Genomic DNA, 24,743 nt, shown 5'->3' with positions numbered 1-24,743 from the left:
GTACGCACAACAGTACTTTTGTAACAAAACGCATTTAAAAACTACGGGTAAAAAACGCAAGCTACAGAAAAGAAATTACGAAAATTTTTATTGCCTCGCTGGTGGGCGAATTAAGCAACCAATGGATAAATCCTGGGCATCATCATGTTCGCCTGTCTATAGGGAGTACAAAAATCTTTGTTGTATCTCCATACATGAAAAGATTCCAAAGTTACAGACGTTTGTTTACGTTGCAGTGACGAAAGAATTTACCCACGATCGTTTGTCAGTGAATGTGCCTTCCTTTTCAAACAAAGAAGCATGCCTGGGGGAAAAAACTATACCTTGGTGGATGCACAGATTCATGGCGAACACAATGAGCCAAAATTCAATTCCGTACGTCATTGTATTAGTAAGTTATGATGGTTTATGTAAGTGCCTATAGATTCTTTTCTCGATAGCTTCTGTACATATCAAATTATTTGCCCGTCCGGCTGTATAGTGCTGTATTTCCAACACAGTTTAACTTAGGAAGCTGAAACTTGGCTAGTCCAATCATCTGTCACTGTAGAAAACATAGAACAAATAAAATGCATTTTGAAAATTGTGTGGATATCGACAGTTTTCTAAAATTAGGTCACATATTATAATCCCAAACCAAGCCCCTGTTTAACTACCATATGGCCACCAGTAGCTAAGTGTAGTTCATCAGTGGTGTAGCAATGGCACAGTGACATGTAGGAGATACACAATACTGTAGTAGATAGAGTATGCAAGCCAGGTGCCGGAAACCAGTCAGGTGAGTCAGCCAAGCCAGCAAGCCAGGTGAACTGGAAACATACAAAATTTACAATACAAGTAAACAATACAAGCCAACATTAAAACATACACTCCTCTACCACACTCTTTATAATACAGACATTAATTTCACACTGAAACACAGACAGTCAAGCCAACCAGGGCCCAGCAAGCCAGGTGGAAGTATGAAAATAAACCGTGACAATGCAAGTAAAGAATACAAATAAACATACCACCATTAACTTTGTTCCTCATCTTGTGCAGCAGCTGCAATCGCTCCATGGACAGTTACTAATTTTCTCCTTAGTGTCTGGTTGCTATGGGTGTGGTACCTGGCTTAATCAGTCTTGTTCTTTACACAGATCGCATCCACTGGCAGCTGGCATGGCGACTTGAGACTTAGTGTGATCGTAGATAACACTTTCAAAAACATAATAAAATCATACAGTTGTTTATTCGTCTAGATCGCTGTTTGAATCTGCTTAACCCATTAATGGGCGTCACATGCTAGCTCTTTTGGATGGCATTAAATAGAATCATTGTACCATTTCTATCACTTCCATGAAAACACCCACCCCTTATACGATTGTCTCTACATTCAATATGGATTCTATTCCCGGTGAGTGTAAAGCCTTAGGCCTTCTAATTTTCTCAAATATTATTTTTATTTTTTAAATTTTATTCCATTATTTATGATGTAATTTTAACTGCATTTCTTATTATCTTTAGTATTTGGTTGTATAACTAGGACTGGGTCACATACAACCACAAATATGACAACCCCTTGGTGAGGCTATGCATGAATAAGTGGGGATGGCACAATCTAAATGATTATGATCCCAAATCAACTCAATATAGCACAATAGTGACAGGTATGCAGTAACACAATAGTGCGATTGTAACTAGAAGTCACCAGTAGCTAAATGCAGTTCATCAGTGGTGTAACAATGGCAGCACAGTGATGTGTACACACTATGTACGTATATGCATACACAACTTGCAGGAGACACACAATACCGTAGTAGTTCAGTAAAGTATGCAAGCCAGGTGAGCCAGATAAAAGAAGACAGCCAAGCCAGGTAAACAATACAAACAAACATTAAAACATATTACGCACTCCATTTATAATACACTTAAAAACAGATAGCCAAGCCAACAGTCTAGCAAGCCAGGTGGAAGAATGAAAAATATACAATGCAAGTAAACAATATACAAAAAAAACATACCACTATTATTAATCTTGACATGGCAAACTTCCTTCATATTGGTGCCACCTTAATTTCTTGTTTGGTACTGTACATTATATGGAATGACATGGCTTTTCAGTCACCAGTATAAAAATGAGTAAGTATTACCATATAGCCATAAGTATTATCACATTTACCATGGGACAATTCTTGTGAATTTTGTGGTTTTGGGGTTACAGTGAAAATTTTATCTTTGAAATATTTAGACCTTCATGTAGTCTAATACATTTTTGCAGTGTTTGCAAATCCACAAAAAATAATTTTTAGTAGCATTGCTCAACCTTGAAAAATTTACTACTCGAAATATTTAGGCTATACGGTATACATTTGTGCCTCCATTCAATGGCAATTTTATCATTGGTTAGTACATGTCTATAGGCCTTATATGTAGTTTTCATGTATTTTAATTCATTTATTTAATGATGTGATTTGACCACATTTCTGTACTTGGTCCATTATTTTAGTATCAGGGCGGATCTAGAATTTATAAAAGGGGGCTAACTTAAGGTACTAATCTCTTGGGTGGAGGTGTCCCAGCATGCTGGAACTAGGGGGTCTTAGGGCATGCCCCACAGGAAAATTTTGAAAAGTAAGTGCTACAATACTGCAATTTGGAGACATTTCCACATAAATTGCATATTCCTGCCTGTAGATATTTTATATACTGCCTTTTAGATTATAGGTATGGTCATCCGCAACATTTGTTAATGGAAAGGTTTGGGTAGGTTCAGACAACCAAGATGCACCCTCTCACAATTGCCTGCATGATAGAATAATAATGTTGAAACAGGAAAATTTTGAATCTGAATGATATGAGATTGAATCTGAGAGCATTTTAAATGGAAATTGTGTACCTGAATTAAGTATACCGGTACTGGTAAACATAGGCGGATTTGAGAGGGGGCCATGCCCACCCCAGCCCCTCTCTTACTCCACTTAGACTTACAAGTCTATATTGGCATCAGAAACAGGATCATGCATTCACACTGAGTGTGTTCAGAAGTACAAAAAGTCAACATGCAAATAGAAGACAACAGGTATAATATGTGACCGGATCTGCGAAAACCCAACATAATGGCACATTTTTCAAATTCTTTATTATTGAATATTTATAATCTACTTAGCCAAGTGTATGCTCTGGCCAAGTTTCAGCCTTATATGGCAACAACTTTTGGAGTTACAGCCAGCAAAAACAGAAAGATCGATTTGTACAGCAAGTATAGGAAAAATAAATTACATGCGCTTACAAAAACGGCTGTAACTTACAAATACAATGCAGTACAGAGTTGCAACTTGAACCATTGTGTTTGCCATGAATAGGGGAGTCCATTACTGGGTAAGGTTTTCCTTCTATTACCATTCGTCACTGCATACAGAGACGAAATCAGTGAAGAAAAAGCGATCGTGTACGATTGTTTCAACGTGACGTAAACAAACGTCCATAACTTACGTATCCTTTAGTCTACTGCAACGAAACAAAGATGTTTGAACTCCTCTTGAGTGGGCGAATAAGATGATATCCCATAGGAACCTTCCGTCACAAAGAACAAAGCGTTAAAAAATTTTACGAATTTTTTTTCGGTTACGCAAATATTTTACCCATTGCAAATCAATGGCTTATACTGAAAATTTAGGCTTGCGCCATTATGTCGGGTTTTCGCAGATCCGGTCACATATTAATGCACTTGTAATTTTTGTGCTAAAGATAGAGATACTCTAATAGAACAGTCACTACTCTAATAGAACAGTCACAATTCTAATATCATTATCTGACTAAATCTTTACTATGTTTAGTACACTTTACCATCAAAAAGGTTTATCTAACCAATTTTATATGTTTTGCAAAGCATGATTTCGTTAGCTAATTAGCTATGAAAATGCTCCCAAATTCAAACCTACGTATAGGAGACCTAATTTTCTCAGAAGATATCCAACTAGAGTCTTAAAAGTGTATGCCCTTCCTTCTTCCAGTTATACCAGATAGAGTTATGTAAATGAACATAACTTGTGTACTAGAGTTCCATTCTTCTCCAGTTAGTGGATTTTAGGCCACCATTTGTAGATTCCTTGTTTCCCGTCACCAGATAACTTGGTAATTTTAAAGCCGCATGCAAATTTTTTATTGCATGTGATGGTTATGTTACCTAAATCAAGACATATGGTAGTGTTTAGTGCAGCCAAGAAAGCCGGCACGCCACACCATGAGTATATTTACAGGAAGAAACAAAACATGGTCTTCATGCATACGTAGCTGCAATCTCTTCTCGAATTGATACCATTTTAATACTGTAAATGCCCTCCACCTTCAGGACCTCACATACCAAATTTGAGCAAGATTGCTTAATGCAATCGTGAAATATAAGCCTTCAAAATTCAGCTTAATTTCTTCATTTTTTTCTTCTTCGTTTAAGGGGCTCGGGGGGCTTAGATTTTTCTTTTTGCACACTTTACAAAAACCATTATAAAACGCACATGTGTAGCTTGATTGTCTTGAGCTTTGGTGCACTTTAAGAATGTATTGCGGCACAATCATGTAACAAGTTTGGTGCAAATCCGTTTAATATTCATAGAGCTATGGACGATTATTACCGTTAAAAAAGGACAACTTGTTGTCATGCCTACAGGATAAACCACATATGGGAATAACTTAAAAATTGGTATGCATGTAGGTTAACCATCATAGCTCAAATCTTTTATGGTTTAAAAGTAATTGCAGTGACAGCTACAGAGTTACAAGGCAAAACCCAAACAACTGTAAGTCGCAGGGTCGAAATACTCTAATGAACAGTCACCGTGAGGCAAAAAAGGTGCATTAAAAATGTCGAGAAGAAAAAGTTACTTACCAGTGTTCGAACCAGAGACCTCCATACTGATCACTTCACTTTATTTCTACTTTATAAATGAAAATTCTAGGTAAAATCTACTCAATAATCAAGTTCATAATTTCATAGATCTACCAATGGATAATCTAGATTGTTCTAGAACATTTTGCAACATTCTACAAAAATTATGAAAACAGCCGTGTTGTGCAGCCAAGTATATCCAGTGTGGGCAGGTGACATACTCAATTCACAGAACCAGAAAACGCTGTTTCATGCATCATTTACAGGGGAGACCCAGCTTCGATACGCAACAGCTAATAATGGGAATGGAACTTGTTTAGATGTTTATGCTTCAGCCACTCCAAATGAGAGTGTAGTTTCCCGTCCTCACGTCTGAGCACCCACATTGCATGTCATTACTGTCATTATTTTTCGAAAACCACTTTGTGTGTTGCTTTCTGGAAACTTCTCATGGAGTCTTTTATTTTACATTGCTAAAAAGCACAATGAAACCTAAAAATGAATGGTTCTGGTGGTTGCTAGCTTGCAAAAAAGCCATTTTCATGACCTTGAAATTCTCTCAAGATCGAGATACTCTAATAGAGCAGTCACATCTTTATTATACAACCAAGTACTAAGAATACAAAACGCAGTTAAAATTACATCATAAATAAATAAATAAATAATTAATTAATAATTAATGTTTGAGAAAACTACGAGGCTTAGAGGCATAAACTAACCGGGGATCAACTCGCCTGCGAACGAAGGCACAAACGTATAATCGTTGTACCCGTTCATGCTGATGACTTGACCATACATGTAATTCTATATAATATCCAGTACCACACCCTTGCTTAATTACAGATTGCGTGAAGGAGAAGATTAGCGAATGTCCGTGAAGTGACTTCAGGAGAGGGAGAAGCCACTTTACACTTAAACAAGAAGATTACAAGTAAGTTTTTATGTTTGTAACGTCTCAAGTCTCCATGCCAGCTGCCAGTCACATAAAATATTTAGTTAATTAATTAACAATACAAGAAAACATTAAAACACATGCCACGCTCTTTACAATATGAATTACAAGTAAACAATCTTGTCTTGTGCAGCTGGCATGGCGAACTTCCTTTGTGTTGGTGTCAGGCAATTCAATACATACTTAATCTTTTTTGGCTTCACTTGGCTTAGCTACTAGGTTATGGCTGGCTTGGCTGTCTTCCTTTATCTGGTTCATCTGGCTTGCATACTCCCACAGTATTGTGTAGCTATCTCCTGCAAGTTGTGTATGCATAATTATAGTGTGTCACCCGTCACTGTGCCATTGCTACACCACTGATGAACCTTAATTAGCTCTAGTTGATGTCGATACTTTACTTTATATTGACTAATAATTTTTATCTGTTGATGTTGCCTATAATGTATTGCTGCATACAATACTGCAATAATGCATAGTTCTCTCCTGTACGTTTTGTATACACAATTACATATACTGTGTACACATCACTGTGCCATTACCACACCAATGATGTACTAGCACTTAGATACTGGTGGCCTTTAGTTACAAGGCCACTATTGTGTTATATCTGTGACGTGGTCCTAGATAATGAATAATGATAATAAGCCTCCCGCCCGTACTGAATAACGAAAACATCAGGACAGAAAACTACAGTCTTATTTGGAGTGGCCTCAAAGTTAAGGCTATTGCACCTTCATATCATGGTACCCAAATATCCTCAACATAGTTTATTGACGTTTTGAACGTGAGAAGCAACAGGAGTATGAACAACGAAATTGAGATGGGTTCTTTTACCCCACTTGTATTTTCAACATAAGGGGTGGTATGGATCATGCTGTTCAGTGCTGTATTTTACAGAAGACTGGCTCTCCTTGTCTCTCTCCAGAAGGAGTAGTTTCATATAGTTCTGTGATGTCAGGGTGGTGACAAGAGGTGCTGGTAACCCTGGGAATAATAAAAAATCTAAATGTCGTAGCTCCAAAGTGCTTGAATGGTATAATTAACCATTTCTGCAGTGGAAGCTTTCTCAGGGTAGGGCATCTCCCATTCTTAGTTTGAGTTGGATCTGCCCAGCCATCATTGCGGTATACGCACCTTCAAAATTCATCTTATTTCAGCCATGCAGTCTTCGATGATTTCTGTAGAAAAGGGAAAACGTTAAAATGAATTATCAAGGTCAACCATAGGCTGGCTTTCGAACTTGCAATTACAAAAAGAAGTGATATCCACACAAAAAACAGCCAAGCTGTGAAAAAAGTTGCGGCCTTGAAAAGCCTGGGTGAAAAAGTTGTGAAATCAAAGGTGGCGGCCAACAAATGGCTGCAATGATGTTAACACTAATAAATTTTAATAATGGCTGTGCATTGTTAAAATTTATTAGTATTAACCTCATTGCAGCCATTTGTTGGCCACCACCTTTGATTTCACAACTTTTTCACCCAGGCTTTTTAAGGCCGCACCTTTTTTCACAGCTTGGCTGTTTTTGTGTGGATATTACTACTGGCAGAGAGTGGGATGAAGACCAGGTTATTGGATATGTGGACTCTGATGTGAGTTTTTGATGTTATTTAGTGCATGGCATCCAGCCTAGTACTAGCAGGGAATCTCTTCAAGTAGCCATTGGTATAATCTTGAGATGCACATCACCACGAGTCCCATTCTCTGCCATTCTCAATCTGTTAGTAATGTGTGAAACATCCCGAAAATTTGTGCTGTTAAAGTTGATGGTATAGAGTCAGGCTAGTATAAGTACAGTACTAGCTAGCATATGTGACCACAAGCATGGCAAACCCAGCAGCTCTACACGTAAATGACAGATCCAGGATGGGACATTTGGGGCAAATTCTCCCCCTTCCCTTTGTGGAAGAGCCATGATTCTTTTGATTGAAATATTAAACCTTGTCAAGCCTAAAATTTATTTAATTCATTTAAAATATCCATGCAAACTCACCTGAAACCATAAGTCAAACTACCAAAGTAACTGTCAAATCGGCATCCAGTACTTTCGTACATACTAAATGCCTCTAAATTCAATTATCGTGTTGCTGGTATTTAAAGGCCAAATAGTAAATTTCATCAGTGAGACACTACTAAGAGGTAATTATTTGCTGCTTCAAAAATAACAAGAGAATGTGCTCTCCCCGGCCAGCTACCTACAAGTTAGTCTGTTTGTACCCCTCCCCTTGCCAGCTCCTGGATCTGCCCTTGTAAATCATAGTAAAATCTTACAAAATTACAACTAACCTTGAATCTAGCTCTCCTGAATTTAAAAGAAAAAAGCAGTTTAGAGTTAATGGGCTCCCTTTACTACCCTTGATATTAATTATAATAGATTTTAGCAATATAATAAATAATAGCCACTTGCCCTTTTGTTGGACTGGGATGGGAAACAAGGAATTTACAATTGTTGGCCTTATCCTATATCTTCTTGTCCCTCCTCAGTCCCCTCCTAGTAGTGTCTCCTAGAACTGCCTATGCCGGTAATAACTATTGAATATAAGCACAAGTAGATGAATCAAGCCTTTTAAACAATTGTATGTATAGGCACAGGCAGATTTGGAAAAATTCCATAACAGAACCAACTTTTATGCTTACACTGAATGTTCTATTAGAGTAGTTAGGTGACTGTTCTATTAGAGAATCTTGATCTTGTACACCTCCAATGCTGATCCAGGTCCTTGCTGTATAGCCTTTAGCATAAATCCACTGATAATGCCTTGGAAAGATGTTATTTATGAGTATTTTGTATTAATAGTGATCATATAATAATGTTAAGACAAAATTTCATTACAATCCTCAGCATATTGATCAAGACCTATAAGTGAAGGTGGGGTAGGGGGGTAGGAAGAGGGGATTCAGCCCCCAAAGCCACCATCCTCTGGATCCGACCCTGAATATTATTACTGCTTTACAGTGTCCAGCACTGAAAGTCTGACAGCAACTTATGCTGCAGCCTTTAAGTTACCTAACTTAGTAAACAGAAAATAAAGACTATGACATTACTTGACGCAGCTGTTAACGCAAAACAAACAAGGGTCAAAGAAAGGAAAAACAATCCCTCCTACCCCAGGATTCAAACTGCAGGCCACCCAATGTCTTGTCAAGTACCACACTTTGTCTCCTCCAGGAAGGATGGATTTTCTTCCTTTAAACCTTAGTATTTATTATTATGCCTTTTCACACTACAGTCGAATGCGCATCAAAGCCAGATCAAATGATTTCACACCTGAGCCAGATTGACCGCAATGTGTATTTGATCCGGCTTCATGTCAATCTACCTCGAGAGGTAAATTGGCCGGACTTGATGCGCATTAGCTCCATTAGCTAGGGGCGCCGTGCAGTGTCCAGGTATCTCGCGCAAAGCATGGCTATTGTGCCAAGACTAAAGCGACAGCATACCGAGTCAATTTTGTGGAAGCGATGCAGTGACCATGAATCAGAGTGTCGAAGGAATAACGTACCCTTTTGAAATCATCGTTCCCGGTACAGGTTTCCTCCTAAGAATTAACCAGCTTCTTGGCACTGAATGTTTTGTAAGTATACTAACAATGCTCCTCGCTGTGAATATTTTTCTGACTCCAATGAAATACGAAGAAGGTAGTACAATGACCAATGCCATTTAATTTTTCATTACATAATCGGGTAATTAATCACGTCTTATGAAAGCAAATTGCACACGTAGAGTAAAATGGATTGATGGGCATTCAATCCACTTTTAGTCTGACTACAGCTTGATCTGCAATCAATGTACATTAAGTGGGTGTTTACTACTTTACAGTGTCCAGCACTGAAGGTCTGATAGCATCTTGTACTGCAGCCTTTGAGTGGTAAATAGGAGTTAAAGACTTACATTACTTAACACAGCTATTAAGGTGAAACCGAAAATGGGCCAAAGAAATGAAAAAAATCCCTCCTACCCCAGGATTTGAACTGCAGGCATTGTAAATTCTACAGTATTCCATCAAATCGAAGCTGATGTTATAGCCACTTTGCTACCGATTGGTAGGGTAGTACACTATGATTAAGACCCATGGCCATGTACATTTGCCAATCATCATAATAATAGTGCTATGCTAGCAAAACCTGTGACAACAGGACGGAAATCATATTCTAACATAAAAGGTGCGGGATTTGCTTTCAAAGTTGAGCAAATACTTATATCATGTTTCGCATCATAAATCAAGACTAGACTCTAATAGAAGTCACTGTAAAATAAAATTCCTAATAAATAAATGGTACAATTGTGCATATTAAGACACATAGTAGTGTGTCATGTGGCCCAAGAAGCCGGCGCGCAACACCCGTGAGTATATTGACAGGAAGAATGAAAATGCAATTTTTGCACCTCCACAGCTCTGTGCTTCCTTGATGAAACATGATGATTTTTGCTGTGGACACTCCCTCCAACTTCAGTACTCCACATTCCAAATTTGTGTGAAATCACTTCAAGCGTTTCTGAGATATGCGACTTCAAAAATTGGCTTAGTTTCTTTGTTTTGTTTCTTCTAAAACCATAGACCATCATGATTATGATGAATGTGTACAACAACAAAAAAAGGCAAGTATGTGAATCCTCGGACTAACATGCGACCACAGATCTGATCTACACAGTAGTCAGTTGTGGGCATGGCAAGGAAAAAAAGTGTAACTACATGCATACGTACATGCATACATACAACAGGAAAAAGTCCTATAAAGTAACTACAATACCTAGTTCAATTAGTCTGGGTCGATAGTCCATTCTTTACAGTTCCTCTCTTCTTATTTTTCTTCCTCTTTTCGCACACTTACAAAAACTGCTATAATACGCGAATGCAATATCTGTTTGCCTTGAAATTTGGCACACAGAAAGGGGGTATAAAGGTGCATTTCTGTACTAACTTTGGTTGGAATACGATAAAAGCAAAGAGTTGTTAGTGATTATTCACGAAAAATAACACCAATATGTTGTCATGCCTACAGGGTAAACCACTTATGGGAAGAAACTGAAAATCGGTGGGTGAATAGGTTAACTATTGAACCTCAAACCTTTTGTGGTTCGAAAGAAATCGAGCTAAAAACCAGGAAAATATAACAAAAAACCAACAGCATGTAACAATTATGTAATCGAGATTAGCTAATAAAAAAAAAACCACTACTTTCCACGCTTACCAGAAAAATCGCCTGGGGTATGCTTTGAAATTTGCTGTACGGATGGAGTAATCATCTTAGAAAGGCTCTTTAATGGTGTAGAAGAATCAGACTTAAAGTCACGGAGTTATAACATGAAATCCAACTTGGTGTAGCAAGTGCGAGATCGAGATACTCTAATAGAGCAGTCATCCTAATAGAGCAGTCACCCTGAAAGGAATTCAAGAGATCAGCTAGAAACTAGTAGATCAGTTACAAACAAATCGCCCTGTAGAGAGTTTAGCTACAAACAATTCACCCTGTAGAGAGATCAGCTAGAAGAAGTTACCTTGTAGTAGGCATTCCAGTATCCGAGATTTTTAAATTAAAAAATTCTCCGTATATTCCCCAATAGAACCCTTGCACAAAATAACGACTCGTGTTTAACTTGGGATTGCTCCGTTGTCCAAGCTCCAATGAGGATCAAAATCGCTGTGGGGTTTGTCCACACGCTAGTCATCATGAAAATCTTAGTTTTACAGTGCGCGTTACATATAAGTAAGTTTTGTGTTGTTTTATAATCTTTTCAAGCCATGCAATGTATGTAGAATACTTTAAAACTTTAAAAAACATACTATTGGGTGGAAGGTAGTCACTGGTGCTTACTTTAAAGTGCATAGTTACTTTGCTCGGGTTAGCGATTTTCAGCTCCAGAGCAATTTTCTGATGGCTGTGTCATCAGCTCAAAAGTATAAACCACTTCAAAGTCGGCATAACAATGTCATAATTGAAACCACAGCTCCACCTTAGGTATTGTTGCATCATTGTGGCACCTCCACTTAAATTGTTTACCTTTGCAAGTTGTTAACTTGATGTTTTACTCACTTGAGATAGCCGGCCACTTGCCTATGGCTATACACCATTGTATTAAGAAGTGTGCAGTAGGTGAAACATATTTGCTCACCACAAAGCATACAAAGGTCACTGAGATCCAATACGATCTGAAGTTACTCTCATTACATGTGCAAACTTGCAGCTAGAAACAACTGCAGTTTCAAGATAGTCCAGATTGCTAGATGGCTTCCTGATTGAATTGTGCCATTTTCCCCTTAAAATGTATGAAGATCCCCGGAGAAAAAATGTAACTTTTTTCAATTTTGAAGCACTGTGCATGCCAAAGTAGCTAATTCCAACCCAACAAACTATATATTTCTGAGATCGGCAATCAATACTCTATCTATTGAGCATATAAAAAGTTCATTTTTCCAAAATTTAAAAATTGGGCTGGAATGCCTACTTGTAGGGAGTTCAACTATGTAGTTCAACTAGAAGAAGTCACCTTGTAGAGAGTTCAGCTACAAACAATTCACTCTGTAGAGAGATCAGCTAGAAGGACTCACCTTATAGAGTGTTCAGTTACAAAGAAACTGCCATGTAGAGTTCTGTAATAAACATAATTATGCATTATATATATAATCTGTACATTTACTGATAAAATTAGAAATATTTAAAGTATTTAACATCTGCTTCATCTTTTCTTCTTCCTGTGGTAAAGAAAAAAATAGGTTAAAAAGCCCCAAAGCTGGCCTATTCTTTGGGATATACAAATACAAAAAGAAGTGAAATCTACTCCAAAACAGTCAAGCTGTAAAAAAAAAGAGTGCGGCCCTCAAAAAGGCTATGGTGAAAAAAGATGTGAAATCTAAGGTGGCAGGCTGTGATGGTAGGTTAATGGAATAACGACAATTCAGGTGAATTTTGTGCCAAGACCAAGCGGCACCAAAATTCACCTGGATTGTTGTTATTAAAAGTTTTACCATTAACCTACCATCACAGCCATTTCTTGGCCGCCACCTTGGTTTTCACATCTTTTTTCACTATAGCCTTTATGAGGGCTGCGCTTTTTTTACAGCTTGGCTGTTTTGGATTAGATATACATCATTTGGAAGGAAATTACTTTGTATAAAACGATATTGCAAATAAATACAGACACTATAATGCAGCTTTACATATAGCCATGAACAAGAAAGCACAAAGTTGAGAGCAATTATTAGTAGGTTATTGCATAGCTAGTTCCTTTGACTTTAGTATTGGATCAGCTAACTAATGCTAAAGTTTCTAGTGATGTTATCAAAGTTGTGGGGAGTAGATCAGGATTGGCATATTGAATATGGTCATACTAGTTTAGCCATAAATGCACCATAATAACTACCAAAAATAAATAAAAGTAGCTAGTGCTTCCTAATGACATAATGTATTCATCACATAATTTAAGTAAATAACTTATGCTATTGATCTTAATCTGTACAGCATGTTCAACTCCAAACACCAGTAAATGATTCATAGACTTTTATGGACCTGTAATCACTCATTACCTTGTGATCCAGTTTCTCCTTTGCTTCCCTTAGTACCACTGTTTCCAGGGAGACCTTTCTGTCCCTTCATTCCAACATCTCCAGTTTCACCTTGACATTAACATGCATTAAAAGCACATAACTTGTCATTTGTGAGCTAACCTCGATCACCCTTTTCTCCTTGTATACCTATTGCTCCAGGTGGTCCTATTGGTCCAGGATACCCAGGGTCACCTAAGGATCAAGTCATGCTGTAATTATATGCCACAAAATCACTCAGTACCTCTGAGGCTGTATCATAAAGCAACAAGTTTGGGGCTATATATACCCTGGAGTGTACAAGCAGAGCAAGGCACCAATGCAATGAATGTTTTGAAACTGTTTCATAATACGTAGTGGTATTAATGTGTGAGTTATCAAGGGTGTCAATTTGTAGTACTGAGGGAGCTGCTGAACAAAGAGCACTTGTTACTAATATTAAGTGTTTAACTGCTGCATGGAATGTACTCCTAGATTTATAATGAAACATAGTTATAGAATGTGTTTCAGTTTTATGTGGGTGCAGTACTGATATTTGTTTAGCTATGATGGGAGCAAAATGTCTGGATTATGCGTAATTCATGTATTTAAGCAATTGAAACACAGCCACAAAAGAGTGTTTTTACCATCTGGTTAATAATATAATATGTACATTAGAAAATTCAGCAGTTTTACGTGCAGATCCAGAAGCAGCCAAGAGGAAGGACACAAACAGACTACATAAGTTTTAAGTGGTTGGGAAAACAGATTTTCTTAATTATTAGTTGTTACATTCATTAAGCAGCAAACAGTCACCTCTTAGTAGTGTCTCATTTACCATTGCGGCCTTTGCAGATGGTTGTGAAGTCTTAAAAGCTCCTTGAAGGGATAATTGTATGAATGGCTTTAACACAAGTAACACTAATTATTTTTTAGAGGTGTTTAGTGCACATGAAGGTGCTGGGATGACAGTTTGATAGAGTTGGCTTAATATTGTGAATTCGCAATAATAGTGGTAATATACATATTGTATTTTCTTGAGTAATCAATACTTATTGATCAATTTAGCATAACATTTAATAATTCAATCAAAAGAAGTATGGTTCTTATACAGAGGAAGCAGGGGGGGAGGATTTATCCCAAATGCTCCATTCTAATCCACATTTGTGGCTGGCTTCTGCTAAAGTTACTTTAAAGTACCTGTTTGTCAACCTGTTGAAGCACATACCTGTAGCTGTATGTATAATCAAAACTTATGGACAGTTCCTTTAATTATGCAGATACAACACATATTTCACTTTTGTCATTGCACATAAGTCATAGATAGCTAATAACTAAAATCTTCCCACTTACTGTTTGACTAATTAAAGTGCATTTGTGAACAAGTTTTGAAACAAATCTATAGCTTTGCATGCCAATTATTGTACATAATATGTATGTAGCTGAGCATTTATGCCCGATAATACACACTCCACCACCAATATTCTGGATGATAATTTCTTGATTATGCACATGTCCAGTGCTAAAATTTTCTCCTTGTTACAATGTTTTCATTTAACAATATTATTATTATTAAATGCTTTGCAAGTATTCTGATTATGGTGTACCAATGCATGGTATTTAGAGCACAACATTTTTATGTGCCATATAACTGTACCTATAGGTCCTCTTCGTCCCCTTATTCCAGGGTCTCCTATTGGTCCAGAGCCTCCTTTATCGCCTTTAGTACCATCAACTCCATCAACTCCAGGTATTCCTTGGTCTCCTTTTTTTCCTTTCTTACCAGGAGGACCAACAGGACCAGGGATTCCATCTTTACACTGACATTTTTCATCTGACTGTCTTTTCACTTTGTTAACATCGTTTCCATTGAGTATGCTCTATAATAGAAGTTGTGGTAAAGGAATATCATTAAGTGTTACATTTTGACTTCACAGTTTCTTGGTAGTATTTGTGTTCTACAGTCAAAACAATTCATGATTATTCCAATGACTCTCAATAACACTTTTAGAATGTTCTACTGACTGGCTGATTAGGTGACTGTTAGAGTAACTAATGCCCTTGGACAAGCATAACCCAATCATGCATTACTATCACTCTAACCTGACTACAGACGTTGATACATGTTTTTTGGTATACCACAGGAGATGTAAAGTAAGCATCATGGCCATGTCTATACTTTGTGTCCAAATTAATTTTGCTTTTGCTTTTGGCTAACTGCATGGCTTTAAGAAAGAGTTGGCTTTTCTTGTCTTAGCTGGCAGAGCAGTTTGCAGTGGCGGATCTAGACTTTAAATTTAGCTCAGTGGAAGTCTATGCATAAACATTGTTGTACTGACAATTTGTCATATCAAACAACTAAATACCGCTGTATTACTAGTAGCATGCATGCAGCCGCACTTAACTGACACAATTTATAGCTATTAAACCCTCAGCAACACTTCACTTTTTATCTCCTACTGCACTAAAAACGATCGAGATACTCTAATAGAGCAGTCAAGTAACTACTCTAATAGAGCAATCAAAGCTACAGCTTATAGTCACCATCTTTGCTGCTCTATAGTTAGCTATAATATTTACAGTTTAAAGCATTGGATTTATTGTAATTGCTAACTTAAAAAGTAGTTAGCTTAAAATCCAATCTCAGAGCTTCTAAAATCTCAAAATTTTCTGGTGAAATGTCATAAGATGCCTTATTCAGCTATACCAACTTTCAGAAACCCCCTTTTAAAAATCCTAGATCCGCCACTGGTTTGGATTTGAAAATTTGTGTTTCATTTTCTGATGTTTGAAGAAAGCAATCCTATGCCAGGAACCCAGTGAATCATTTGCTTATTACTGTATGTACTTTTTAACTACAATAACTCTAGATAATATCTAGCTAAGTAGCAAGTTCTATCCGGTCTTTTGTGTGGAGCACAAAATTTTAAAAATAAATTTTGCATCCGATGCAAAAGAGAGAAAAACCATTCTTATTGATGAAAAAGGCATGAAAAATACAAAATAAATAAAGTGTGGTGTGTCCTCGGACTCATGCAACCACATAATGGCAAAATTCCAAAAATGGGCGTGGCAAGGAAATTACAATAAAAAAATTATTGTTTGTCCATTCTGGACAGTCTCTTGCCAGAAATATCTTCCTGGATGCTGAGATTGCAATCCCTGCTGCTTCATCAAGGAGCTTCCTACAGTGCGACTTTAAGATTAACTGATCAAATAGATTCATAGTATTATACAGTGCTGTTAATGGTGATGGTAAATCAAGGGCTTCCTCACAGTTAAAATTGCGTACGAAATTTGACATTTTAAAAGATTTTTGCAGAATTTCAAGGTTTCAGCTTGAAATTTCAATTTAAATTATTTTCAGAAATTTCAAATAAATTTATAAATACCTGATAATATTACAATTAACTCCTGAATGATCCAATAAGGTGTAGTTACACGCATGCAGTGATAAATACACTATTACAGTTGTCTCCAACATTATCAGAACCAGTCTGTAGACTACTTCTTTAACTTGCAATATAAACTTTGCATAACTTGCGAGATAAATCTTTCATAGCAGCAGTTATTCATCAGCAATGTTTCATGGTTTATTTATTATTGATACTGTGCAGGCGTCCATTAGGGACTATAAAGTACAGATACACACAAGAAAACATATATAAGCACAAAGCATTTAACATTTTAGTCTATAGCAGGGTTAATACAAAAATAGTCTACAATCCTTTTCTTAAAGTCATCTATATTACTTGCTTCAATTGCAGTAGCTGAGAGGCTGCTCCATATTTTAATAGTGGCAGGAAAAAATGATTGAGAATAAATGTTTAAGTGAGCTGACACCTGTCTAAATCTTTGAGAGTGCTCTCTTGTACATGTAGCTATTGACATAGGAAGGTGGTGACTGGGTATGGAAATTTCATTATGCAAAATTGTAAAAAGCATGATAACCCGTGAGATTTCTTGCCTACATTTCAAAGACGTCCATCCAAGTGAGTTCAACATCCCTCTGACACTAGACGTAAAGCCATAATCACCAGTCACAAATCTTGCAGCTCTACGCTGCACTGATTCAACTAAATTAATGTTATTCGTAAACGGTGACCGCACAAAACTAGACTTGAATATTCCACAACTGGTCTTACCATAGATTTATAACAGGTTAACTTTAAATCTTACTGAGGCCTTTAGAAATGCAACTGAGGCCTTAAGAAACAGCTGTAATCGCCCCTGCGGCTGTAATAAAATGTCAAAATGATAATCATTTTTACAGGTGCCTATTTCGTGTTAGATGTTTGGCTAACAGTTTAGAGGTAAAATGTGTTTTCCTTGGCAATAAGTATCTGTGACTGATGAAGCTTTGCTGAATTCAAGAAAAACTTGTAAGCAGCTCATCACGTTCCATGGAATAGTTATGGAGTTGTGCAATATCGGGGCGTGTGCTACTGAAAAGATCCTGGCCAAAAATTTCAAACATATGAAGAGGTTTTTACATGGAACGGACATAATTTGACCTAATCACAGAACACTGTATTTTCGCAAACTAACCTGCAGAACTAATTCACAGTGCTTTTGTTTCATTGTAACACTAATGAAGTGAAGGTTAATGGCTGTGAAGACATCGAAATACCTCGTAGCATTCCCTTCCAAATATTCTCCATTCAATTCGCCATAGAAAAAGTAAGTGATTTTCAACCTTAAAATGATGCACTTAAATTTCCTCTGATTTCCTTCTGCTATAGCTCTTCTTAATCACTATTCACTGCTCTTTCCAAATCTGGTTCAGAATCCGAGGTATCTATCACGTGTCGCGGGTTATTATGCCTTTTATTTTGCGGCCCTCGAAACGCCCAATACAAAATGTATGGGGAAATTTGCTACACCCGATCGGTTTAGGCCATTTTGACGTGCCTTAATTTCTGTGAATTGGACTTCTTTTGGTATCATTGTACTCGCAGTGAGTTTCTCTACATGTATCAAATTTGGAAAGTTGTTAAACAGACTCGAGGTAGGCGGTACATGATAATTAATTTAATTTTTAATGGTTTTTCAATCAAAATGTATTGGACATGCCTGTTCCAACTGGCATTTTTGCCATGGACAAAAGTATAGCAAATGTCCGCAAACTTCTTCATATGTTCCAGATCAAAATTTCGAAATTAATTTCTGTGTGGTTGTACGGAAATTTCATAGTGTGAGTGACCCCTTGTGGTAAACAGTGGCCCAGAACAATCAGTAAGCTCAATGGTGTCATAATGTGATGAGATTCCTAAGCGATTTACATAATTTGGATGAGATTTGGAAATATTCCTCTTTAGATTGTTTGCGGTCTCTCGCAGACGACGGCTCAAGATTTTGAAAGGTATCCAGAGGCAGGGCTGGAGAAGGGAAAATTGAGTTGGTCAGGCCATTGACTATAATGTTGAAATTGCTACTATATACATGCCAATGAGAGAGGAACTGTTGCACAGTGTACGAAGCACACTCTGCGAAGTACGAAGCACGAGCACTCTAGGGGGGGTCTGGGGGCATGCCCCCACAGGAAATTTTTGAAAATTAGACACTCAGATATGCAATTTTAATGATATTTCACTGCTAGCTAGCTATATAAATATGCTCAAGCGTAACTGTTGTTCTTCAGATTTTCTATACTATGTATAATTGTAGACCTGACATACAGGGGACACAGCATGAAACTTGCTGTATGGTTCATTTAGTTATAGCTAGCAATTAGAAGTTCGAGGGGGGGGGGGGGGGGTCTGGGGGTGCAACCCCCAGGAGTTGCAGAATTTTGCAATTTAAAGGCTTGAAAATGTCTTAAAATTTAAAATTGATGCTAAATTTTTAAGTAAAACTAGCTAGCAACTTGCAACTTTCCCCCCAAATTTCACAGGGAACCCATGCAGCATGGCCCCCTTTAGCTAGGATATAATTACTATACAGTGAATTCACACAGCTACAATAAAAAGCTACACAGCTACAAAAAATACAGTATACTACTATACTGGTTTGTATGAAGTGAACGGATCATCACGTAAATATACTGGTGGACAGTCACGAGATCAATCAGTGTTCGAAAATGGCGCGATGTGGGTGAGACTGAGAGTTTGCTCAGTATCTCGACAGTACGAGTGGGTAGTTGAAGAGGAGTGATTTCTACTCAACATCTCATCCAAATTGACACCATGTAGTGTATGGGTGTACAGCTTCTTGCCGCGGAATGAGTCAGTCATTGCCAGCCCTTCGCACAGTAAAAGAAGCCAAGAGAGACAAGCCAAGGAATGCTAATGATTATTTTATGAAGATTGAATTGTGATATAAGTGTGCTGCGAGGGGTCCGTAACGCAGTACTTAGATTTGAGATTTGAGAAATCTTAAGAAAGATTCAAGATTTTGACTGAGATTTGAAAAGATTTTAAGATTTCAGTTAAGATTTGAAATACTTTTAAATACTATGTTGTAGTGCTGTGGAGCCGTGTTCTGTGCCTGGTATGAGTCGAGGTACGAGTCTACTGAAGACGCTACTCTTTAGCTATTGCAATACTGCATACTACCAGCAATAGAGCTTAGTATATGTGGCTAATTTGCCTAGTTAAATTGGCGGCTTTGCCCGCTGACACGTAGCAAGTTAGCCTATAGCTAAGGCCACTCCAATTGGTAATTATGTTTCTGGTCCACCACCCGCATCCTTCTTTACAGAAAGTGAAATTTCAGAAATACATGGGGAATATGCCCGCATCAGATTTTTGAAAAAGCTGGATTTCAGAAACAAATATTGAGCTGCTACAAACATGCTAAATCTAACTGCTTACGTGTCACTATATGTCTTTTGTCAGTGAAAACCTGCAAGAAATGAGCACAGTGCATAGTACAGATCGATATACTCTAATAAAACAGTCAGAAAATCACAAAAATACTCTAATTGGCAGTCACTTCATTGTTGCTTTGTTGCTGAATTCCGCCCGCCCGCATCTAAAACTAAACTTCAGATGACCAGAAACATAAAAACAAATTGGAGTGGCCTAATGGAACTGTTCCCAATGCATCTATACAGTTACCTCACATAGTAAGTAATCATGACTAAGAGCTAGCTCTCCTTGTAGTGATCTCAGTAGTGATGAGAAAATGCCTAGATCTTGAGTTGTACATAGGTCTACTTCATTTGTACTGAGCAACCAAGATAGTGACATAGCAAACTACTTCAGTGCTGGTCACTGTAGCTAAAGCATTCAATCAAATCAAATAGCCCTGCATGCGCACATAAGCTCAGTAAATCTCACACTAGAGTTGGCAAAGCTTAATTATACTATTATTAACTACTACTTTGCCCTAGTTTTTCATGCCTCACATGTATAGCTGTATTATAGTACTGTATGCATCAAATAATTATTATGTCTAAAATCATCATGTTTTGCCATGTCCATGCAAGTTGTGTACATTTTAGCTATATCATTATTTAGACATCTCTTGCAACTGCTGACAGTTGGACTGCATAATTGTCTCGATAATTGTGTACAGGAACTTCAACATATCAATGGTGTAGTTGACTTCAGCAAATGTGGAATAATATGATATCAAAGATACCACACAATTAGATTTTACACATAGATTCCACACTTATATATAATATAACTTATAGTGCAACTGTCTTTGAGACTGTCTACCTGAGTTAGCAAAGTGATATGGACATTGACCCATTGAGATATAAATTATCAGCTAGCATGCTTGTTAAAGTTTGTGAGTGTATTGTAAATTGTATGTATATACATACATACATAAACTCAGCTAAGCGAAGGTATCAGATGCGGTCATGCATTTCAAGGTATCAGGTATCAGATGCGTTCATGCGTTCAGCGCAAGTATATCAACTTCCAAACTGGTAGTGGATAGTTCCTGAGGTTGCTGCTCCATCTCCTGTTATCTTTCACTAAACAATAATAGATGAGATAGTAATTTAATCTGCTCGAATCTGTTCAGCTAAGAGTGTGATATCATTTGGACACATTACTTGCTGGCATGGTAGAGTTAAGCTTACACATTACATAGTGCATGTTGCTACATAGCTAATTATAATTGGACTAAGCTTTCATACCTGAGCTTAATGTTGTGGATGCTGGCACAAGATACCAGTGCAGGAATATTCAAAAGCATGAAAATTCTTTGTAACCAAAACCTTAAGATTTCAGAGACTCCAGCCAGCCGTGTTGTGACTTGATCCACAGCCACATACAATCAAGACATGTGCCTATGGTTATGGAGCCATAGCAGGGATTATTAGTCTTCTCTGTATTCTTCTTGCCAGCATGTCTCTGACTCCCTATACTGACAAAGGCTTTCAGTAGCCTTCACAGCTGAGGTCCCATATGAGTGGGATAACAAATTATACTACATAGCAAATATCACTACTCGTATCACTAAAAGCAGGGGTCCCACATGTGTAGCTAAACTTTTCATTTGCTGCATGAATGTTGGCTAGTCTATATCGAGGTCTATACTATATCTAGAATATAGAGATTGAGATGTGTTGATTATAATTACTGCATGATGATTTTCAAGAATGTGAATATTGACGAGACGTGCTAGCTACTCCTGATTTAGCTAAAGAGCTCACTAAAGAGATGTAGCTGTTAGCTATTGGAGTTTTATTTTGGCTATTAGAAATGTTGAACAGTTTACAATGGCACAAATTGGAGAAGCGAAGAAATAATTTGAGAGCCTCATTAATGTATAAAATAATTAATGACATGGTAGATATTAATGTGCACCAACAGTTTACTAGAGGTCACCATCAAAGATTTCTGTAGTTGCCAACAAGGGTAGATGCTTATATGAACTCCTTCTTTCTTTTTACAATAAACTTATGGAACCAACTAGATGATCATATTATCCCAGCTCCATCTCTTGATTTATTTAACAATTATATAAATTTGTAAATAAGTAGCTAACTACATATGTACGAATATACTCATGATTGAGTTTGTACATTAACAAATATATATATATATATATTATGTCAGGAGCAATATGAATCCGTACATGCACCATGCTCACTCTTTTCACAGGTGTGAATTCAGTATGTAGACTCACCTAACAAAGATCCGAGTCAGGGTCACTAACTAGCTTGTCCCAACGAGTTCGTCAAGTCAGGTAGCTAAAGGCGTTGCGAAGAAGCGGGAACAACTGGCTATATCTCTGGAAATATACGTAGACTGCAAGAACCCAATAATTGCACAGTACATGTGGACGAACAGGCCTAGGTGCAAGACAGCCGCAAGAATACGTGTTAACAAGCAAGAGCTTGAGTAAAATATCCAAACGTTTACTGAAATTTACTAACAAGAAAATTAAGATTTGATTGTGGTAGTCTCAGATTCAAAGATTTCAGCGAGATTTTAAAGATTGTAAAAGATTGTCACGAAGATTAGGAAGATTTTAAAGATTTCATGGATTTTGCAGATTTCACAGAGATTCGAGAAGATTCTTGTAGATTGCATGGGGATTCCAAGAGATTTGAATCTCGAATAAGTTAGATTTAAAGCGTGGCGGACCCCTCGGTGTGCTGGTTTAGAATCAAAGAAGGCACCTGCCTTACATGTGATAAATGTCAACTGTTAGCACACGTGATACTGTACGTAGAACCCACAGTCATTTCTGTACAAAACGATACGAATGCTATGCTGTACTGTAAGGTAATTGGAGATACTATGCGTGTAGTTCTGTGCTTTAGTTAGGCTGAGAAACTAGGTAACTACTCGTGTCATGCATTTTCAATAACATCTGTAAAATGTACGTAGCTACATGTAGATGTGATCGTCCAAAGATTGCATGAGAGTAATGTAGTTCGAGCTGGTCAGCTAGTTGGTTCAACTCCAGATTATTGGTTCGGCTCAGGCCTGACCAACCGGACCGTCTCCTCCGGCCTTGCCAGAGGACAAGTTTACTGAAATCGATATTTCTGTGAAGCAACAATCGTGATACTACAATGAACATCCCACAATGCCAGCGTAGGGGGATTGATTTATAAAAGTTGATTTTTCGGCCGTGATTGCGGACCCTACACATGTTGCTTGTACCCAAATTGAATTAGCTATGTTGCAATCAGCTTTGTTGATCGAACGCGAACGCAAATATTCACGTATTTACCTATTAGCTAAAGTATATTGACATCAACTCACCTCAACTTGTTCCTGTAACTTCACCAACAGGTCCCTATCATACTCTACTTGTTGTTGTAGTAGACTCAGTGATGACTGAAAGTACCAAGTCACACCAAACAGTAACACTAGACTTACTACTGATAGTACTAGACTGGCTACCAACACACTATCCTTTGTGCTGGTAGCCATTTTTGCACTGTGGCTTTAAATGTATTTCCAAATAAGTATGTACCTATATAGCTAACTACATAGTTCTGATAACTAAACAATGGGATGGTGTACTGTGGACTATGGGCATAATGGGCCATGAATGGGACTATGGACTGCATGGGCACTGAATATTTGGCATAGCTAATCAAAGACTGTGTTGCCCCACACCCCTTCCATATATGAGGTATAGTGGAGATTTGACACAGAATGCAAATGTCAAATTCCCCAATCCCCATAGTAGGCAAACTTAGCATGTCAAATCCTCCATTGTAGGCCCCAGTTCCAATATGGGGATTTGACATAGCCGCATGGAAAATTGCAATAAAAAAAACTTGGGTGCTTAATGAACGATCGTCAAATGCCCCATAGTGGGGCCAATCCCCCTACCTACATTAATTTTGAGGACTGTGGTGGGGCAATATGTGCATTACAACATGGCTGTTTCTATACTACATAGCGATTGTGTGCAAGATTCAAGTTACACTGTTGACATGTTGGAAAAACACAAAGGCATGTAAATATACCACACATGGGTAAAATTGTTTTCTTCTTTACTTGTCTGGATTCATTATTAGTAAACTGAGTGACAAATCAAATGGACAACTCTTATTACCATGCAACCAAATGCACAATACTAACTAACATTAATCGCTCTATTACCACAGTTACATATGTAGCTATATTTATGTTATAGCAGTGCTAGCTATATAATTTTATGTAGCAAAACACAAAACTGCAGTTCCATACACCACACATCACAATTAACTTTAGAGTGTATAATAATTATGCTGATCCTAAACTCTTAAAAATATTTGTGTGTCTGGATAAGTGTCTGCATTGTTGCTGACACTGTGACAATTACTATACTTTATAACCAGAGGTTTATAATTGTAACCAAAGATCTTAGTTGTATATGCAGTATATGTAGCAAAAACTTGAGCAAAATCAAGGGAGGGAATGGAATGCTTCTGGGAAAACATTTGAATATTGTTATCTATGTATATATGGAAACCCTAACATAGTCATGAATGCCATTT

At 37.5% G+C, this 24,743-nt stretch overlaps 1 protein-coding gene across 1 annotated transcript in view; it reads right to left on the bottom strand.

Annotated features, from left to right (window-relative positions):
- LOC136252056 (short-chain collagen C4-like) overlaps window positions 1-23,703 on the bottom strand; it is a 78,928-nt gene extending 55,225 nt beyond the window's left edge. The window contains exons 1-4 of the mRNA XM_066044411.1: window positions 23,515-23,703; window positions 14,997-15,219; window positions 13,484-13,555; window positions 13,343-13,432 (exon numbers count right to left, since the gene is read on the bottom strand). Of these exons, the coding sequence (XP_065900483.1) occupies window positions 13,343-13,432; window positions 13,484-13,555; window positions 14,997-15,219; window positions 23,515-23,685 (556 nt within the window). The 5' untranslated portion in view covers window positions 23,686-23,703. The remainder of the gene's footprint in view (window positions 1-13,342; window positions 13,433-13,483; window positions 13,556-14,996; window positions 15,220-23,514) is intronic.
- Window positions 23,704-24,743: the final 1,040 nt, after the last annotated feature.

This window comes from Dysidea avara, chromosome 4 (assembly GCF_963678975.1).
Source record: "Dysidea avara chromosome 4, odDysAvar1.4, whole genome shotgun sequence".
In the NCBI taxonomy this organism is placed as follows: Eukaryota; Metazoa; Porifera; class Demospongiae; order Dictyoceratida; family Dysideidae; genus Dysidea; species Dysidea avara.
This window is presented reverse-complemented; position numbering and strand designations above follow the sequence as displayed.